Source organism: Falco punctatus (genome assembly GCF_963210335.1).
Source record: "Falco punctatus genome assembly, chromosome: 6".
In the NCBI taxonomy this organism is placed as follows: domain Eukaryota; kingdom Metazoa; phylum Chordata; class Aves; order Falconiformes; family Falconidae; genus Falco; species Falco punctatus.
This window is the reverse complement of record NC_137585.1, coordinates 66,273,789-66,290,800: the sequence shown is the minus strand read 5'-3', so window position 1 is coordinate 66,290,800 and position 17,012 is coordinate 66,273,789. Positions and strand designations below refer to the sequence as shown.

Here is a 17,012-nt window from a genome sequence, read left to right as displayed (position 1 = left end):
TAGTGTCTCATACTGGTGCTGCATTTGAATGCCTTAAACAAACAAAAAACTTCCATAGAAATGAGATAGAAGAGCAAAAACTCTAGAGCAGCAATTACGTTTTTAAAATCAGTTGATTTCACCAGGTCAGAAAGTCAGGTGGAAAGAGAAGTAAGAGAATTCATTATTCTATGAGACGTGTTGATCTGGACTTAACATCCCCATTGCTCGTGCTTAGCCCACTTTGGAAATTCATCTTGTTCAATGATGCGTGCCAAAGAACTGAAAACAATGAAATCAGAAAAAAAAAATCTGCAGTATTTGGGTTGAAACATACTTGTGTGCTATATATTGTCCCCCAAGCCCACTTCTGTTTGCAAAAGAACAGGAAACAAAAGTGTCCAAGGGCCACTGTTTCAGGCTGAGTTGAGATTTAACACTAGCAAACCCAAGTTATCTTTTTACTAGAAGAGTATTGGCAAAAGCGAGCAATTTTTTTTTTTTGCTTAAAGGGTGATTTCTGTTTTATGCTCTTCCATTTTCTACCTTGAGAGGAAGCTCCCAGCACATACCCAAGGTGCATCTCCCTTCCTGATTCAATGGCTTGGTATCTCCATGCCATTCAGTGCCATTTTCTTCCCAACAGCTGGTGCTGCCTTCACATTTTTCTTTGTGTTGTCAAAACAGTAGGAACAGACTCCGTTGAGTCCCTCAGCCATGGAGCTGGAGGGTGTACTGCTTCTCTCCAAGAAGGGACTCTCAGCCTAAGCTCAACTGACACAAAGACCCAGATGTTCAAATTGCAAAATATTTGGAATCACCTGGCCAATTTGGGGATCTCATTGATGACGTCTCTAAAGGTGTTGAGAAGTATTTTGATCCAAGAGTAACCATTCTATAGAACTAAAGTCAATAGGAGTATCACATCAAAGTACAGCCTCTGTTGGAGTGCTGCGTACAACAGAAGAATGGAAGAATTTGTCTGGGAGGTATTATCTCTTTAATTTTACCATCTTCTGATGTAGAGCTGTGTAAAGTTCATTTTGCTAGACAGAAAAATACATTAAAACACATGGAAAATATAGGTAAAACACAGTATTACCAATAAACATTTCCTTTTTACTTGGAATCAAACCCAGCAAAACGTATAGCTCTAAATAATGGAGCAGTGCATGGCAGACAATTTACTACGAGTATTATTTCAGAGACTCAAAGTGGCAGTTTTTTCACAATATACTGTCAGACTGCATAGCTTCTGTAACAGCAGCTTTCTAGTAAAGATCGTTTAAATTATTCTCATCTCATTGGCAGATTCTCATCTAAAACTGTACACTCAGGGTCTAAAAATGCATTGCACTGAAAAGAAAACACATTGATTATAAAAGAAGCTCAACCAAATTCAAACGTGATGTTTGGAAAGACAATAGCTTTGCAATGCTGGTATCATTACTTGTAGTACACAGGAAACAGTTAAGAGACATTTTCATGCACTGGCTTGATTTTTATCTTCTCCTTCTTCTCCTCTGTCCACCCTTCCACCCTTGGTCTCCCCCCTTGGCTCGTTACACAAAGCAGCTCAACGACATGACGCAATAATGATTGTTTAGCACCCAGCATGCTTTGGGAGACTAGAGCATTGCAAAGAAAAATCACTGAGGAAAAAAAAATAAAATTGAAAGGTCCTGGTGAAATAAATAAATAAATAAATAAATAAAACAAGTGCACATAACATCAATGCCACCTCTGAGAAAAATCATCACTACACGAAGATACAGTATACATAATACAGTATAACATGCACTCTCCAATGATAAGCTAGAAGATCCAGAGTAAGTAAAGACTTCATACTTGTGCGGGGTTTTGTGCAAAATTCTGAAAGACCATGACAAAAATCACAGACTGAAAAAATTTTTGAGATTGCCAGACAAGCTGTGGCATTCGCTAACCACTCCAATGAACGGATCGGTAGCCTGCAGTTATATTCACGTTAAGTGAACAGGTTTAAAGTTTTCTGTTGCTTATCGTGATAAAATACGAGGCCGTAGAGGCAGTTTGGAAGGAAATAAAGAGTGTTGCTTGCGAGGGGCCAGCCACGATGGCACTCTGCAGGAAGTGCCACACTTCGGTATGCTCTGTCATCGTTAGCATTTTTATTGGCTACACGAAGGAGGATAAATTATATTAACTTAAAAAGAGATTCTATTTGCAGAAAAACACATGCACTAGTAACTCAGCATGGCCAGGTTAAATATCTTGAGCTTCTTCTCAGAGCACTGCAAACCACAACACTTCAAAATCTATTTAAAAGAATCGTCGAGTTTTCGGGGTGGGGTGGGGGCGGTGTGTTGAAAGTAATTTACTCATCAGATACACTCTGAGTGTGACTGAGGAGCGGTCTTGACAGCATTTTTATTTTCTGCCGAATGCCACTGAAAACAGGATCAAGAGCTGTGTTTGGATACCACACAGCAACCTTATTGCACGCTTCCAGGTCATTCAGAAAAATAAGCTTCACAAAGACAGATAGAGTGACTTGGTAAAAAGTTTAAATCTGTGATTGTCATGTGTCTGATCTGATCCAGGAGAGCATGGCTTTACCATTCGCAATCATTTGCACAAAGAAAACAAAGAAAGGGCAAATGATACAGTACTGTACCTCCATGGTCTGAGACTGGTGCATGGCTTTGATTGCATTCTGTGCCATTGCCCTTGTAGAAAATGTGACAAACGCACAGCCTGTGGGAACAAGGGGACAGGGAGCAGGAAAGACAAAAAACAACAAGACAAAAGGGTTGGACGCTTGTTAAACCAACACAGTCTACGAGAACGGCCACAAGACGACACTGTTCTCAGTAGTACATAAAAATAAACAACTTCTCTAGTTTATTTATCGACAGTGCTGACTTGCTAATCTGACCATAGATGAAAGAAAAAAAAAAAAAATTAGGTGTGGATGGGTGAAGAGACAAGGATTTTTCCTTTAATTAGTCAGGGTTTATTTTCCAGTTTTTGTTGTTGTTGTTGTTGTTTTTGTTCTTTAGCCACAGGGTTTGAAATAAGTAAGGCTTTTCTGTAGACTTTGGATTGCATAGTTTAGTCTGTTCAGACCAGATATTAACAATTGCTTGTTACAGCTTTTGTGCAGGTAAGTTGTGGATCGTGAATGAATGACTGGCATCACTGGCAGCTGAACTGGGAATTTGATAAAGGAGTCCATAATGTCTCATATTTCTGTGATGCACCAGGAACAACCATACAAATAAGGATGAGAAAAACTCCACTTGTGTTGCCTGCGACTAAGTGTGAAAACACTCAGACAAAATTCAGTAATGTAGGTGGAATCTCAACATTTAAGAAAGTAACATATTAAAAATAAAAATCTTTATGCTTTTTGTTTCTCTGACTCCTAGGTACGAGCATAATTCTTTGATCTACGAAAGCTACCACCAACTCGAACAGTTCTGAAGCTATATACCTGAATAACTGAAAAGTCACTTTTCTCCCTCCTCAGGCCTTTTAAATCATAATGAAAAGCCAGTAGGTTAATGCCTGGGCTATTTTTCCACCACTCTACTATTGTCAGTCATACCTACACTGGGCATGGTACAGGTCAACTTTTTTAGTGCATGACTCACTGCCCTTTTGACCAATAAAAACATTGCCTTCTGAGATTTACATTTTATTCTTCATGCACCCTTGGGCATCTTAAAGAAAAAGACTGTGAAATTAATGCAGATTCAGGCTGATTTTGTAATAATACCATGGCACACTAAAAGCTTAGCTAAAGCAACACAGACTTATTTCACTTGTGATCTCTAATGACTTTAAAAGTGCATTGATTTTCAGCTCCCTTAGCCTTGCACAGTTTGAACTTAGGTTTCAGAGAATAATTTAGTGTTCCACTCAATTTCCTCAAAACATGATTATTATTATTACTACTTAAAAGATTTCCAAATGAAGCAAATCTAAGCACTGAGAGGCTCAAGCATATTGTCATTTCAGAGCTAATGCATGAAAGCTACATTCTGGCATCAAAAATACAATATTGTTGCCCCTGTGGCCAATGGGCAAAATAAACCATTTTGCAATCCAACAAGCAACAGATTGTTTGGTTTATGCAGATCAATTTGAGGCGTAAAATACCTTTTCTTTTTTGCTGCGTATGTACCTGGTAAGATTATCAAGTCAAGACTGTATTCACATTTTAATCAAACAACAGTAAGAGAAAGCAATGCCTGTTCATTACCCAAAAGCACTACATCTAGTCATGAAAATAAAGTCAATGCATTTTTGCATCATGCAGTATTTTTATTTTTTTCCCTTTTTAATGTGAAGGCCCTTGATACAAGAGAACCTAAGGTGGCTTAAGCATCTCCGACTGACAGATGAGCATCATAAAATCAGAAGTCAGAGTTCTTTTACTCAAACTTCACAGCCGTGTTGTGACTCTACATATTTCTTAGGTAACATAACAGCTGGTGATTTCTTACTGCTGTTTAGCCACACGACGTGTTTCTATACTATTCTTATTCAGCAACACATTTCTGTCAAAGAAAATGATGCAACTAAATGGCTTTCTGTATGGTGATCTAGACAACATGTGCAGTAGAATGGTAAATAAACTACAGTACCTCCACTAGATTCCATATTGCTGCTGTGCACTAAAATTAGAGAGGCCCAAATTTACCATCTGTCTCCAAGTAATCTCTCTTAGAAACTTTTCTGTTATTATCATTAGCAGAGGGAATAACACCAAGGGTTTTCATTTCTCGTCTTGCAAATTCAATGGGGGATGAGCACAAACAGAGATATACTGGAGGGCAGGCGAGAAACCCCATACAGAGCCTTGAATAATATTGTTTATAATGGTCAAGAAACTGCTTCATTCATTTCTTTTGCTCTCATTATCCAGGACTGTGTACCATAGTGACAATTACTGAATGGAGGTTTAGAATGCATAAGAAGCATGTAAAATGTCAACAAAAATCAATAAGACACAGTTTATGCATTTATCACAATTTCTACCCAGCAGTACTGCTGTAACTAACTTACTGAGAGATGTTGCAATTAGCAGGTCTCAAAAGAAATGTGAATCAGCAGAGAAATAAAGCTGCACTCCTCTTGAGACAAAGCAGACTCTCTCTTCCCTGCCTTCAGCTTTTTCTCTTTTTAACCCCAACACTCAGCTGCTGGGGACTTTCAGCACCCAGCGCTACCGCAAAACCTCCCTCCTTGTCCCTCAGCCCAAATCCGTTCGTGTGGATCCCGCTGCCTTTGTCATGGAGCAAAAAGACCTTTGCAGCAGATCTCTGTAAAGTGCCATATAAGCGAGCTACCAATTTGAAAGAAACTTGTTCTCTGGGCAAAGGGAATGCCTGATGGATGAGGCTATGTGGCTGGAATATGAGCATTTGGAAACAGCATTCCACAGAGAAGACAGGACTGCATTTTAATTATGGTTCACCAGTCAGAGGCTACAAGGTTAGGTCTCCTTGTTATTTCCAGTCGGCAGGCCATTTCCCACCGTTGGACATTGGCTATTTGCACAGTAAATACCCAATTTGCCTCAATAACCATGGTAAAAATTCAGTAGACAACCTTATTACTAAATTACTGGAAAACCTAGACCTTCAGTTGTTACCATCAAGCACCCCAATTAAATGCTAGCTAATTTAACCACCTTTCTGGACATTGCTACATGTATTCACATTCAAGGGTTATTTTTTCAGCTACCAAACCCAGCCACTCACACGCAAAACTTTTACATTTATTATGTGTGCAGATGTATTTTATTACGTGTGATCCATGGGATCTTATATGTTTAATACGTGTGAACCATGGGATCCTCTCCTTCACCACCAGGCTGCCGCGCTGGAGGGGAGTCAAGCCTCTGTCATAGGATTCAGTCACCTAAACACTCAACTTGCATCTATAATTCAGGTATTCAGAAAAGCTGATATATAAATTTATATTTATAAACATAAAGCGCCTATCACCATATTGATAAACATTCTTTGGAACCACTCTTGGCTCCAAAAATTCAGAAAAGCTGTTCTGAGACGCCTGTATTCTCCCGCGCAGTCAATGGCAGTGCCTTTATTTTCCTATATGAGGTACATATGCACTTTAGGAGCATGGTTTTGCTGGGCACCTAGAATTTAATTAGAAGTTGGTGTCAAAGGACACTGGATTTCACTTGTTTAAGCCAGGTGAGCTCTGCCTGAGCCATCCTGTGCTCTTGCCACAGCAGTTTCTGAGGGGCTGGGAAAACCCTTTTCAGCGTGCTCTCACTCACAGTATCTCACAGACACAGGTGGTGTTTTGGGAACATACTGCCAGCTCTGGGACCGTAAATCACAATTATAAAGAGGACAAGACTAATAAGATTGCATGCCTCATGTTGCAAGGAAACAAGAAAGATTTCCATGGCCTCCTACCTCCTCCTGTGAAACACTGCACTGAGCGTAGGGCTGTGGGCCGAGGTCTTCCAGACCAATAGCTACAAGCAAACTATTTCTGTTCTACCATACTGAATCCTGATGCCTCAATAACTCCCTTCTTACTGGAGCTGTGGAGCTCTCTGGGGAAAAAAACATGGAGAGGGGGATATTTCTATAGTGAATGCCTTGAAATTACTTTGTATTGTACCACCAGCTACCTAACCACCCAAAAAAAAAAAAAAAATCATTTCGGAAATGCAGCCAACCTGTAAGTCACCTTGCAATTATTTATCACATCTGGTTTCAAAGTGTCAGAGATCACTACCAGAACAAAAGGGGAGGGAGAAGGGAGGTCTAAGAGTTTTAGTCATTTCTCCAAGGCTGCCTTTCACCCCCTCCGTCAGACAAATGACTGACTGGGGAAAGGCTGCTCGAAGCAACTTCCTTCTGCTAAGCAGAATGGAGGGCAGGCACCCAGCCCTGTCACGGAAGGTATTTTGGAGCACATGATCACCTTTGCCATCTTGGCTGAGAGAACATCTAAACTCACAGGGTTGCCCCCTCCCATCCCAAACTGAAAGGGAATTTTGAAGAAGCTGTGGAATTTGACAAGCTCCCTCCTCGACCTGTGCCATCCCAAACCTAGGGCTTGCTGCTCCAGCAAGTGAATTATTGCCACTGCCCTATTTCAGCTCTGGCTTCACTTGATTCTTCTCATCTCCAGCTTCCATAGTACGTTTTGAAATGTTCATGCACACCTTAACATAACATCAATACTTGTGAGCTGTAAGTGAAGTAGAACATTTTCACACATGGAAGCCTCAAATTAAGGTTTCACACCTGCACAAGAAACCTCCCACATAAAACTACCATGGTCCACCAGAGGTTTTAAAGCCCCCAAATACTCAATGAAGCCAAAGACAGATGCAAAACCCCTAGATATTTTTGAATCAGGCCAAGAGTTAAAAAGGGAAGTTTAAAACCATGCCTTGAAAGTTCTGGAGACGAAAGAAAGGCCGATGTAATCAAGTTTAAATAGATTAATAAATAAATAAATAGATAAAAAGATAAATATATATAGTGACCCCTCTGACACAGTAGAAGGCTCATGAGATTTCTCAAGTCACCTGCACCATCACAGCACCACGTATGGTGGTTGCGCAGCTGGTGGTGTAATGGTTGCACTACAGTTTCCTCGTTCACTGTAAACATTTTTTCTTCCATTTCTGTGAAGAAACAATAGCGAAAAGCTGCCAAAATACTCCTGCTGCAAGAAGTATTTGGGATCCTCTGAGATCAAAGCCTCTATTTAAAGAAAAGATAAGGCTCAAATAAAAAGCTATGGAAATTGAAGTGTGATAAAAATAAGCTCTAGTTGTGTTAAAATATTTTTAGCTGAGATTGCAAAGTAAGACTTTCCCTTTTCTATGCTGTGCTAATATAATACAGTCTGAAGGAAGGAACAGCCTGCGAAACAGCCTTCTAATGAGGACATCACACAAAAATCTGTCTTAGTGGTTAAAATACATTTCGACTACAAATTAAGACATCCAATTGTTTATTTTACAGACATTTGGCCATTAGGTCCTGCTTAAGACACAGAACGACAGGTCTGAGACCAAGTGCAACAATTCAGCCCAAACTAAATAATTTTGAAAAAGTCACAGTGAAGCTCTTTAGTTTATGCATATCAGGCACCTAAAGGTAACAGAGGCATGTCCTGTAAACACGCCTTGTCTCTTTGGCTTTACTGACTGCTCTTGACTATCCAGTGGATGACAGATTCTAGATTTTAAATTTCCTCAAGTGCATAGTTCCCTCCAAGCATCCCTAACTGGACAGTCAGTTGGCCACCCTGCAAAGTACAGACTTCAGTAACTGGAAATCACACAAAACCAGAATCAAACAGGTACCAAAGAGAGCATTCTCTAACAGTGCCTCAATGATCCTCTCGTTGGAATAAAAACTCATGTAAGTGATTTCATTTCAGACTTCCCTCTGGGGAGGAATTGTTGCAAGGCTGCGGTAATGGAAATCTGAGATGTAGTTTCTGGCCAAAGGCCAGCGGAGACACTGGTCACTTGGATGTGTTTGCTCCTGCCTAGCTTCAAAAGAGTTTCAGCAGGGAAAAAAGAAAACTAAATGTGCCATAGTGACTGGAAAAAAAAGAAAATTAAAACGTTACCACATTACAGCAAAAGAAATAAGGCATGGAGGTGCTTCTGAAGAGTGACTGAAAATACAGCACTTCCACTGCCCTCACTTCCCATCACCTACTGGAACACCAGGCAGAAGGTGGCCCCTAATCCAGGCTGTTCCCATGGCTGGCACTTCACGTTACTTTAGCTCAGAAAGGAGCAGTAAATATCCATAAGGAAAACCAAACAGGTATAAAACCTCCTCACCTATCCTTCACTGCAATTAACTGTGATGCAAATACTAATTTGCTTTTACTAATTCATCAAGAAAAGCCCTGAATTTGAAAGTTATGAATGGATTTTCATGAAATTAAATTGCCTGACCGTGGTATAAATCTCCATGCCATTTCTAACTTACTCTTTAAAGTAAAGAAAGGAAAAAGAAAAAATCCTTGTAATCAGTGTCTGCAGAAACGTTCACTCATCCCATGTGCCTGCTGATGTTTTGTTAAAAAATCATACAATTAGGAGCCAAGAAGATGTAGAAATATGCATTTTGAGCTTTTCCACAATGCTCATGGTATATCCAGCTGTCTGTACATGTTATTAGCAGTTTTTTCAGTGCATGCTACTAACCCAGTTGACTTCTTTCTGGTATCTGTTCTATAAATCTGCACTTAGCAATACAGAAGAGTAATTTGCTGTGTGGTGCTCCTGTGATAAAGATAAGAAGATTTTTTTTAATCATTATTATGGATGGTAATAATTCCTAGAGTGATACAGAGATATTGATCCACTGATCTAAAAACAAGTGTCTTGCAAAGGTAGAGCATTGCTATCCTTACTTTAAGGAATGGGTAACAGAGAGATGATGAGACACCAACTCACCTACAGTCAATACAGTGTATCAGTGGCACAGCTACAGATTGGACCTGGGTATTTCTGGCTGGTTTTGCACACTCCAGCTATCATGGCATGGCTGTCTGTGTTGGCATCTGTGGTCATGCAGCCATTACATACTGATAGGAGTCAGGAGGTCTGAAAGTTTCCTTAAGCTGTTTGCAATAAGTGATTTAAAATCTTAATCATCTGAGGCAGTTCACTTCTGCTTTTTCATGATAATGAAGCTTAGCACATGATATCACAATCATGAATTTTTGTAAAGCATACTTAGCTCTTCAGAAAAAGTGCCGGATTAAAAAACCCTGCAGGCTGAATCCTTCTCTTTGAATAATGAATATAGTGCAGGCAGTGGCAAGCTTCTTTAGCTAGTCCCATGAACCCTGCTGAAGTGGCCAGCCTCCATGTCTGTTGAGTCCCTGGTTTCTTTATCTCTACAGCCAACAGGGTATTTTTATTTTTTAATACTTTTCACAGCTAGGAATTACACTCTGCCAGCCAACTAATTTCACAGGGACTATCCCAGAGCCTTCGGAAGGCAAGGCCTTTTGGTTGCTGCCTATTTCTTGTAGCCGGCCAGAATATAACAAGATATGGATAGAAACAACAATTACTTCTTAGATGCAGGACCAAACAACAGTGGGGAAAAAAATGACTCAAGGAAAAAAAAAATCCCAATTTCTCTAAAATATACAGCTCCACCACTGGAGCTTTGTATCAGTATTTTGGCCTCGTTTTACAGACGAGTTTCAAATAGCTGACAATAAGAATTTGGAGTGGAAATGCTGATGGTCCATTATCAGTAGTGACAGCAATGGGTGTGACTTTATTAAAGTTCTGTCAACTCTTGGCTAGAAACTACAACAGAGACAACGAGTTCAGTCTCTCTCCTTCTCTCTCTTTATCTTAGCACTTATATCACACTCATCACAAAGTGTTACATTTTCCCTTGATGCCACAGGACGGGATTTCTCCTTGCTCTTGCAGCCACGTGGTACGCCACAACCCTACACCCGGCCCACGAGCTGACAGCAGGCTGTTATCAGACCAGTGGCAAGGTTGCTGTTGTAGTGTGGACATGGCCTAAAAGCCAACCGAAACATTTTTGCTCATTACTAATAAGAAAAAAAGGCAGCACAAACCGCAACTGTTCTACTGAGCAGTTCAACCTCGAGCTATTCCTTGCAACTATCTGCTGGTGACAAAGATTATTTGCCTGAACCCTTTAACAAAAAAAAAGTTGGCACAAATACCAGCAAAATGTACTTCTCGAGCTCTTTTTGTCCAAGATAGCATCATGTGCACTTGTTATGCAACTGGAAAGAGATGCCAAACAGTTTATTGGACCATATTTTCATCTCACTGCTGTGAGCACTGTGAGTTCCCGAAGGCTCTGGCATGGCGAGGACAGTGTTTTCCCAAGACAGTGACTATTTTTCATTCACCCCTCCATGTCTAGGAAGGAACCACATCCAGATGGGTACCGGGAAAACAAATACTGTTTGTGGCAAAGGGAATTAACATCTTGGAAATGGTAACATGAATTAGAACTTGTTAAGTATTGGAACTCTTTTGACAGATTTAACTGTATAAATTCCCCCTCTTGCTTTAGTGAAGCAGCTTTTCACCCTGTGGGGTATTTTTGCCAAGCTCCCTCCACAGCAAATCTCCCTTAGCACTTTTCATTTCAGCTGCAATATCAACCATTTTCCCAACACTTTGCCTTCTCTCATGGAGTGGTGGTTTTGTGAAGCTGATAAACATCTGCCTGAAAACCTGGTTGGCACAGCTGAACTCATTTTCAAGTGTGAACATGGGTGTGTAGAAAGCAATTCAAGTTTAACAAGGCATGATGCATGAGGGCATGATAGAATATCAGTTGTGATTGTGACCGAAATAAACCCGAGTGGCAGACAGGATATAGCTCTGCTACAATTGCTGGTGTGTGACCTACCTGGACTGAGATCTTCAGCCTCTGGCAGGAGAAAGCAGCACATTAACTCTACGGCTCTGATGGCCAGCAGACAACACTGCCTTGCCTGATATGTTGGTGACACAGCTTAAAAATCTCAGTTTCTGATTATCATGAGATTGGTATTTACACCAGAACAAAACTACCCCACCAACTTCACTTACCCTACTGAGTTTCATAATTAGCTTTTCTATGCTCGTACTGTCTCTAATGCCTGTTGAATCAAAGCAAGTATGCAGTGGGATTCCTATGGATCCCAGGAAAAAAAAAAAACATTTCTTTGTTGGGTGATTCTCAGTAGTCAGGTCTGTTTGGGGCTTAAAACATCTGATGCCCAGATCTTGTGATTTCACCAGTCACTTAGCTCCTTTCCCACTCATGTCTTCCATCACCCCTTCCCCGTGCTACTCACAAAATAAAATCAGTGAAAAGCAGAAATACTTGTTTTGCCTCAGCATTGGGTCTAGACAGATGATGACAGCACTTGAGTCCATCAGTTAACATTCACTACTGAGCTGCAGAAATCAACCTCAGACCTTTCCCCTAGTCTTACCCAAGGTAAAAGCCATGATCCTGAGCTCCCCCTTGCCTGAAGGGGCTGCTGCATCCTGGCCCCAGAAGTTTTAGGGTTGCACGCTAAGCATGCATAACTGTAAGTGTGTAATTTTCTTGGGGCTTGCTATTTCTTGACTTTTTTCAATAAATTCTTATTATTGAGAACTTGTACAGTAAGTGCTTTCAAGCAGTGCCATGAAATAAAGGCATACCTGCAACTTCCCCTGCTGAAATTTATAGGCATTTTAAAGAAGCTGAGCTGCACGCATAACAAAAAAACCCCATGCTGAAACTGTTGCACAAAATACTGCAGATTCTATAGCCGACTGGAAACAAGTAGATCCAAAAGTAAAAAAACCCCTATCTATAGCTATAACTGTATCTATATGCAAAATGGATACTATTATTTTTTCTGTGCCTTTCGAAAATGTAATAAAATGCATAAACTGTGCTTTCTATGTGTGGGTTTTTCTGTAGAAACAGAAGTGGTGTTTTCACAGCTCCACACTTAAAATTACTTTACTCCCTGTGCTGTTAAATGGCTGTGGCTAGTACCACAGCATCCTTCTGCACTGACAGACAGGACTGTCTCTATTTTCTTTTCCACTCAGCACCACCTGGGACTGACTTTTTGAGAAGGTTTACGCTCTCAGAATAATTTTAGGTCCACATACCATGGAGTTCATATACAGCCTTGGGTCATCAATATACATTTATTTTTCTTTTCAATATGTTTTCAGGGGGCTTTTCCCCAAAAGGCACTTTTGCACTCAAAAGAGATCACCAGCTATTGAAGTCTGTGCTGCACTTCATTTCCAAAGTTCAGGTCAGCCGCTTGACTGCTCTGGGTGGTGCTGCTTAACACCTCTGCCCTGGGTTTTGGGTCCTGATGGAGGCACAAGTTTTGAAAAGCTATTTTTACAAACTTTAGTCCAGGCAAATCGCTCACGTTCAAGCTAACCTCTTTGTTTCTCAGTTACAGCAGACCTATGCTTTGCATATACTGGTAGAAAACACAGGAATGGAGGAGGCAGGGCTACAGCATGGGCCAGTTCCCATGACCCTGTATGCCTTCAAGCAGTCATTTACAGTCCTTCCTTTTTTTGGCCTTCTGCTACAAAGCAGAAATAGGGTTGGGGAAGGATCTTTGATTTTGCAAGAGCAGAAAACTGAGGGTGTTTTCTCAGGGTGTAAAGGCACCTTTCCAGCTGACAAACAGGGTGATAACACAAGTTAATATGTTGGCACCGAGACCTTTCTGACACTGGAAATAGAAGGTGATAATTTCAGTCACTGCGAAAAGTTCACGTGGATACCTTCATCATGTGGGACATATTACGGCGTAACCTCTAGCTGCAGACAGCGGTTATGCCTCCCTCGGCTGTGACATATAGGTCCCAATTAGCACTTAAGGAAAGAGACTTTACAGACTGCACACTCACCTCTGCTCAGCCCGTCCGGTCCCCGAAGGATTCGGCATTCTTCTATCTGGCCAAACGGAGAAAACATCACCCTGATATCATTCTCATTACACTTCTTCGAAACCATTCCTATGAACAATTTTCTGTCTTCCACAGCTAGAAGATAAAAATAATGAATGAGCAAAGGCCATTTCATCTCTTTCCTGTGATCAATGCTTCATTACCACATCAAACCAAGCTCCAGTCATGTGAGTCTGGCTCTGTAACTGAAGACAAGTCCTAAGGCAAACACTTTATACTTACAACCTCGCTTCCTCCCTTCCTCCCCCACCCCAAATCTCTCGTTTTTCTTCCTATTTTTCCTTTTTCTAGTGGTGCTTGCTGTTTATATAACATATTAATTGGCTGCCTTAGCTGTTCTGCATATGCCTTCCCCATCACAGCTTCTAAGAGAAAAGCATCCTCTGTTAGAGGGACTTTTGAATATATCTTTGCATAGATTTTAATTCAGATAAATTCACTCACCTCGCTCATGTATGAAAGAAATCATGGCAGGGGTGAGGGTGAAGAATGGATTGTGCGCGTAATGGTATGAGCTAATGAAAAAATATTCCTGAGAAATGTTTTGAAAGAGCGGCTGGCTCCTATCTGAGCTTTCAATTTCAGCCAACTTAATGCACAGCACTCGAAAGGCAGATGTGTAACGACTGCTCTGGAAAACGAATGCATTAAATTTTCCTGTTTTTTGTTTGGTTTTTTTTTTTTTTTTTTTTTTTTAATTCAGACTGCCACAGCCCTCTCCCCTTCAGAAGGACACAAGGCATATTCCAGGGCATCCCTTTAACACCCTTTGATTCACAGAGATGCTGAGCCTGCAAAAAAACCATGAAAAAGGTGCTTTACCTGAATTATTGGCAGAGTATTTCCTGCCTCCATTGTCACAAAAATCAGGAAAAGCTGGACTGCTGCAGCAGGACGCATGCAGTCCTGTTAATCAAACTCAAATTTACAGGTCTAAAGCTGCAGACTCTTAGCAAAAATGAAATAGGTCATCAAAACTTAATTCACCCTGGAAAGACTCAAAAATGTACTGCACCCTCCCATCTATATTAAACCAAAAATCCGAGTGCTTATTATACAGTGTATACACCACTGCTTTCTTCTTCTCTTGAAATGGCATGTAAATCCAATTCACTGTAAATGAGCAGACTGTCAAAGTTTGCAGGGAAGCAAAGAGAAAAGGAAAGCTTTACTCCAGAGAGTCTGCAGTGCACTTACTTATTTCTATTATTGTGCAAATTATTTTTGTAATGAAGTATTTTCATTTCTGGGCTTACCAAAAAAAAAAAAAAAAAAAAAAAAAGAAAAAAAAAAATCTTCCCTTACTCCCCAACTCTCTCTCCTATATTAGTATGAGTGTGTCAAATGGAATAAATTACAGCTGAGGAAGAAGAAACTGCATCTATTTTCATGGAACTTTATTTGTGTTGTACTTCAACACATTAAGTGCATTTCATAATTTCAACAATAAAAAGAAGAGGTTCATGTTTATTGATCATGAGAGGTGTCTGAAGGATTTTTTTTCTTTAAAATCACTGGCTTAAAAAAGTATTTGGAGCTGTTATACAAGCAAATATCAAGACAGTGTGTTTTTCAGAATCCAAAACAGAGATCAGCCCCTATAATCCCAGCTTCTCGCTCTACAAGCTTGCAAGAAAACTGGTGTGAATTTAACACCCAGGCGAAGTGTTTTCCTCAGCAGAGATTCCACAAGACTCAACATTTTCATTCACACTTTATATTGAGGTTCCACATGCTGGTTAATCCTCCAGAAAGGGTTAACAAATGATGAATTCATGGGATGAGCTGGTTATATACAGATCAAGAGCTGAATATGTGGGATTGCAAATAAGACCTGCAAGTTGGGATTTACATATATCTGTGTGTGTGTGTCTATGTGCGTATATATATATATATCTTTATGTCTTACAATTAAACTTTACATCTGATTTGTAATATATACTTGGCCTTGATGCTGTTAATATTTATTTCAGGGATGGTAAAACTGAATTGCCTTGCTCACAGCCACAAGGAGAGTCTAAGCAATCACTTTTACTGGTGAAAGGATGCCTGTAACTTGGCTGCTTACAATTCCCCTATTGCCTGCAGTAATCTCTTTGAGAAAGGTCCCTGGCCAGCCTGTCCCCTCAACAACAGCCACACACTATCACCAGGGTGCAGGAAAGGGTCCGAGGCAAGGGATCCCGCTGGGCTGCCAGGGATGGATGCCTCTACACCACACACCCAGGTCAGATGGGGGGAAGCCTTGGTGCCCAGCACGAGTGCAAGTACTACCTTCTGCTGTGTGTCACCAACCTCTGCACTTCTGCCTGTGTGTTCATTAGTGCCAGCCAGTTTAAATTTGGGTTGATTTTAGGCTTAAAATACAGCCTGCAGGTCTACCCTAAGGGTGACTAGATTCCAACCCTCTCTTAAAAATAGCTGCTGGCCCAGTTGGAGACATGCCTGCCACGTCATCCCGAAGGAAGTCCCCTGGGTCCTGCTTAGGTGCAAGGACAAAGACTCAAACCAAAGAGATTTAGGTGGAGATGCAAAAGAAATGAGATGCAAACAGGAAGGCGTTGTTTTGATCTTCCAAAGAGTAGCAGATGACAAACTCCCCACCGGCCTCCTTCAGTTTCACCAGTAACCTATATGTATGTGCCATTTAACTAATGTGATTTGCAGGTTTTCAGCTTGAGGGTGATCTTATAGTAAATTAAACATCCAGTTCCCGTGTACCGTACATCTTAAAAATGCAGATTTCATAAAGAATGCTCAGAGTACAGAAAACATTGATATGATGACTCTGCATTCCGTGCTATTAGTCAGTGCCGATCAGTGTTGAAGCTTAATAAACTTGCCTTTTTTTTTTTCTTTTTTTTTTTTTTGGCTAAGGGCCTAGCATAAAAAACATTTAAAGGGACAATTTTCAGGATCAAAATGACGTATTTTCACTCCATCTGACAGAACATCTGATGATATTAGGCTGAAAGACTTTTTAACAATACAATCTCTCGCGGAGAAAGGGATGCTTTTTCACCTCCGTAAGACCGGCTGTCTGGATTTATTTCTGCATTTCTGGTCAGCCACTCTTCTCCTTCCTTTCAAAAAGGGATTCGTACCTGCCATGCAGGCACGGTTTGAGTATCAAATAGACAATGGACCACAAGTAGTACAGGTCAAACTTATCTAGAGGTTTGCAACCTTTCCTTCTGATCAGCCAAGTCTATGGATTCGCCTCTGCATGCTGGGTTGCTCCCACAGGCTATAAAATGAGGAGCCCAGCATCAAACACATGCGACTCAAGGAAGCACTGAGGTCGGGAAAGGTGCTGTCTGCTGCTGGTTGGAGAGAGGATGGCAGTCTAAAGCTGTCTTGCCTAACTTTGGCCATCTACAGTTTGGGTGTCCAGTTTTATAAAGTCTTAGCTAAAACGTTATCAGTTGGCTGCTGTCAACGTCAAGGGATCAGCTCCTCTAAAGGTGGCTGATCTCACCTCTCCCAGCAAGACGGGGTGGCTTGTTACATGGGAATCTTTCCCCCA

At 40.8% G+C, this 17,012-nt stretch overlaps 1 protein-coding gene across 13 annotated transcripts in view; it reads right to left on the bottom strand.

Moving 5' to 3' along the window:
- The window catches only part of CELF2 (CUGBP Elav-like family member 2), a 376,863-nt gene that overhangs the window by 54,791 nt on the left and 305,060 nt on the right, over positions 1–17,012 (bottom strand). For 12 of the 13 annotated variants that reach the window (XM_080392046.1, XM_080392047.1, XM_080392051.1 and 9 more), the window contains 2 exons: positions 13,427–13,561; positions 2,636–2,715 (listed from right to left, as the gene is read on the bottom strand). In XM_080392046.1, coding sequence (XP_080248172.1) covers positions 2,636–2,715; positions 13,427–13,561 — 215 coding nt within the window. Of the gene's footprint in view, positions 1–2,635; positions 2,716–13,426; positions 13,562–17,012 lie in introns of those variants that run through there. The other variant, XM_080392044.1, reaches the window with a different exon arrangement.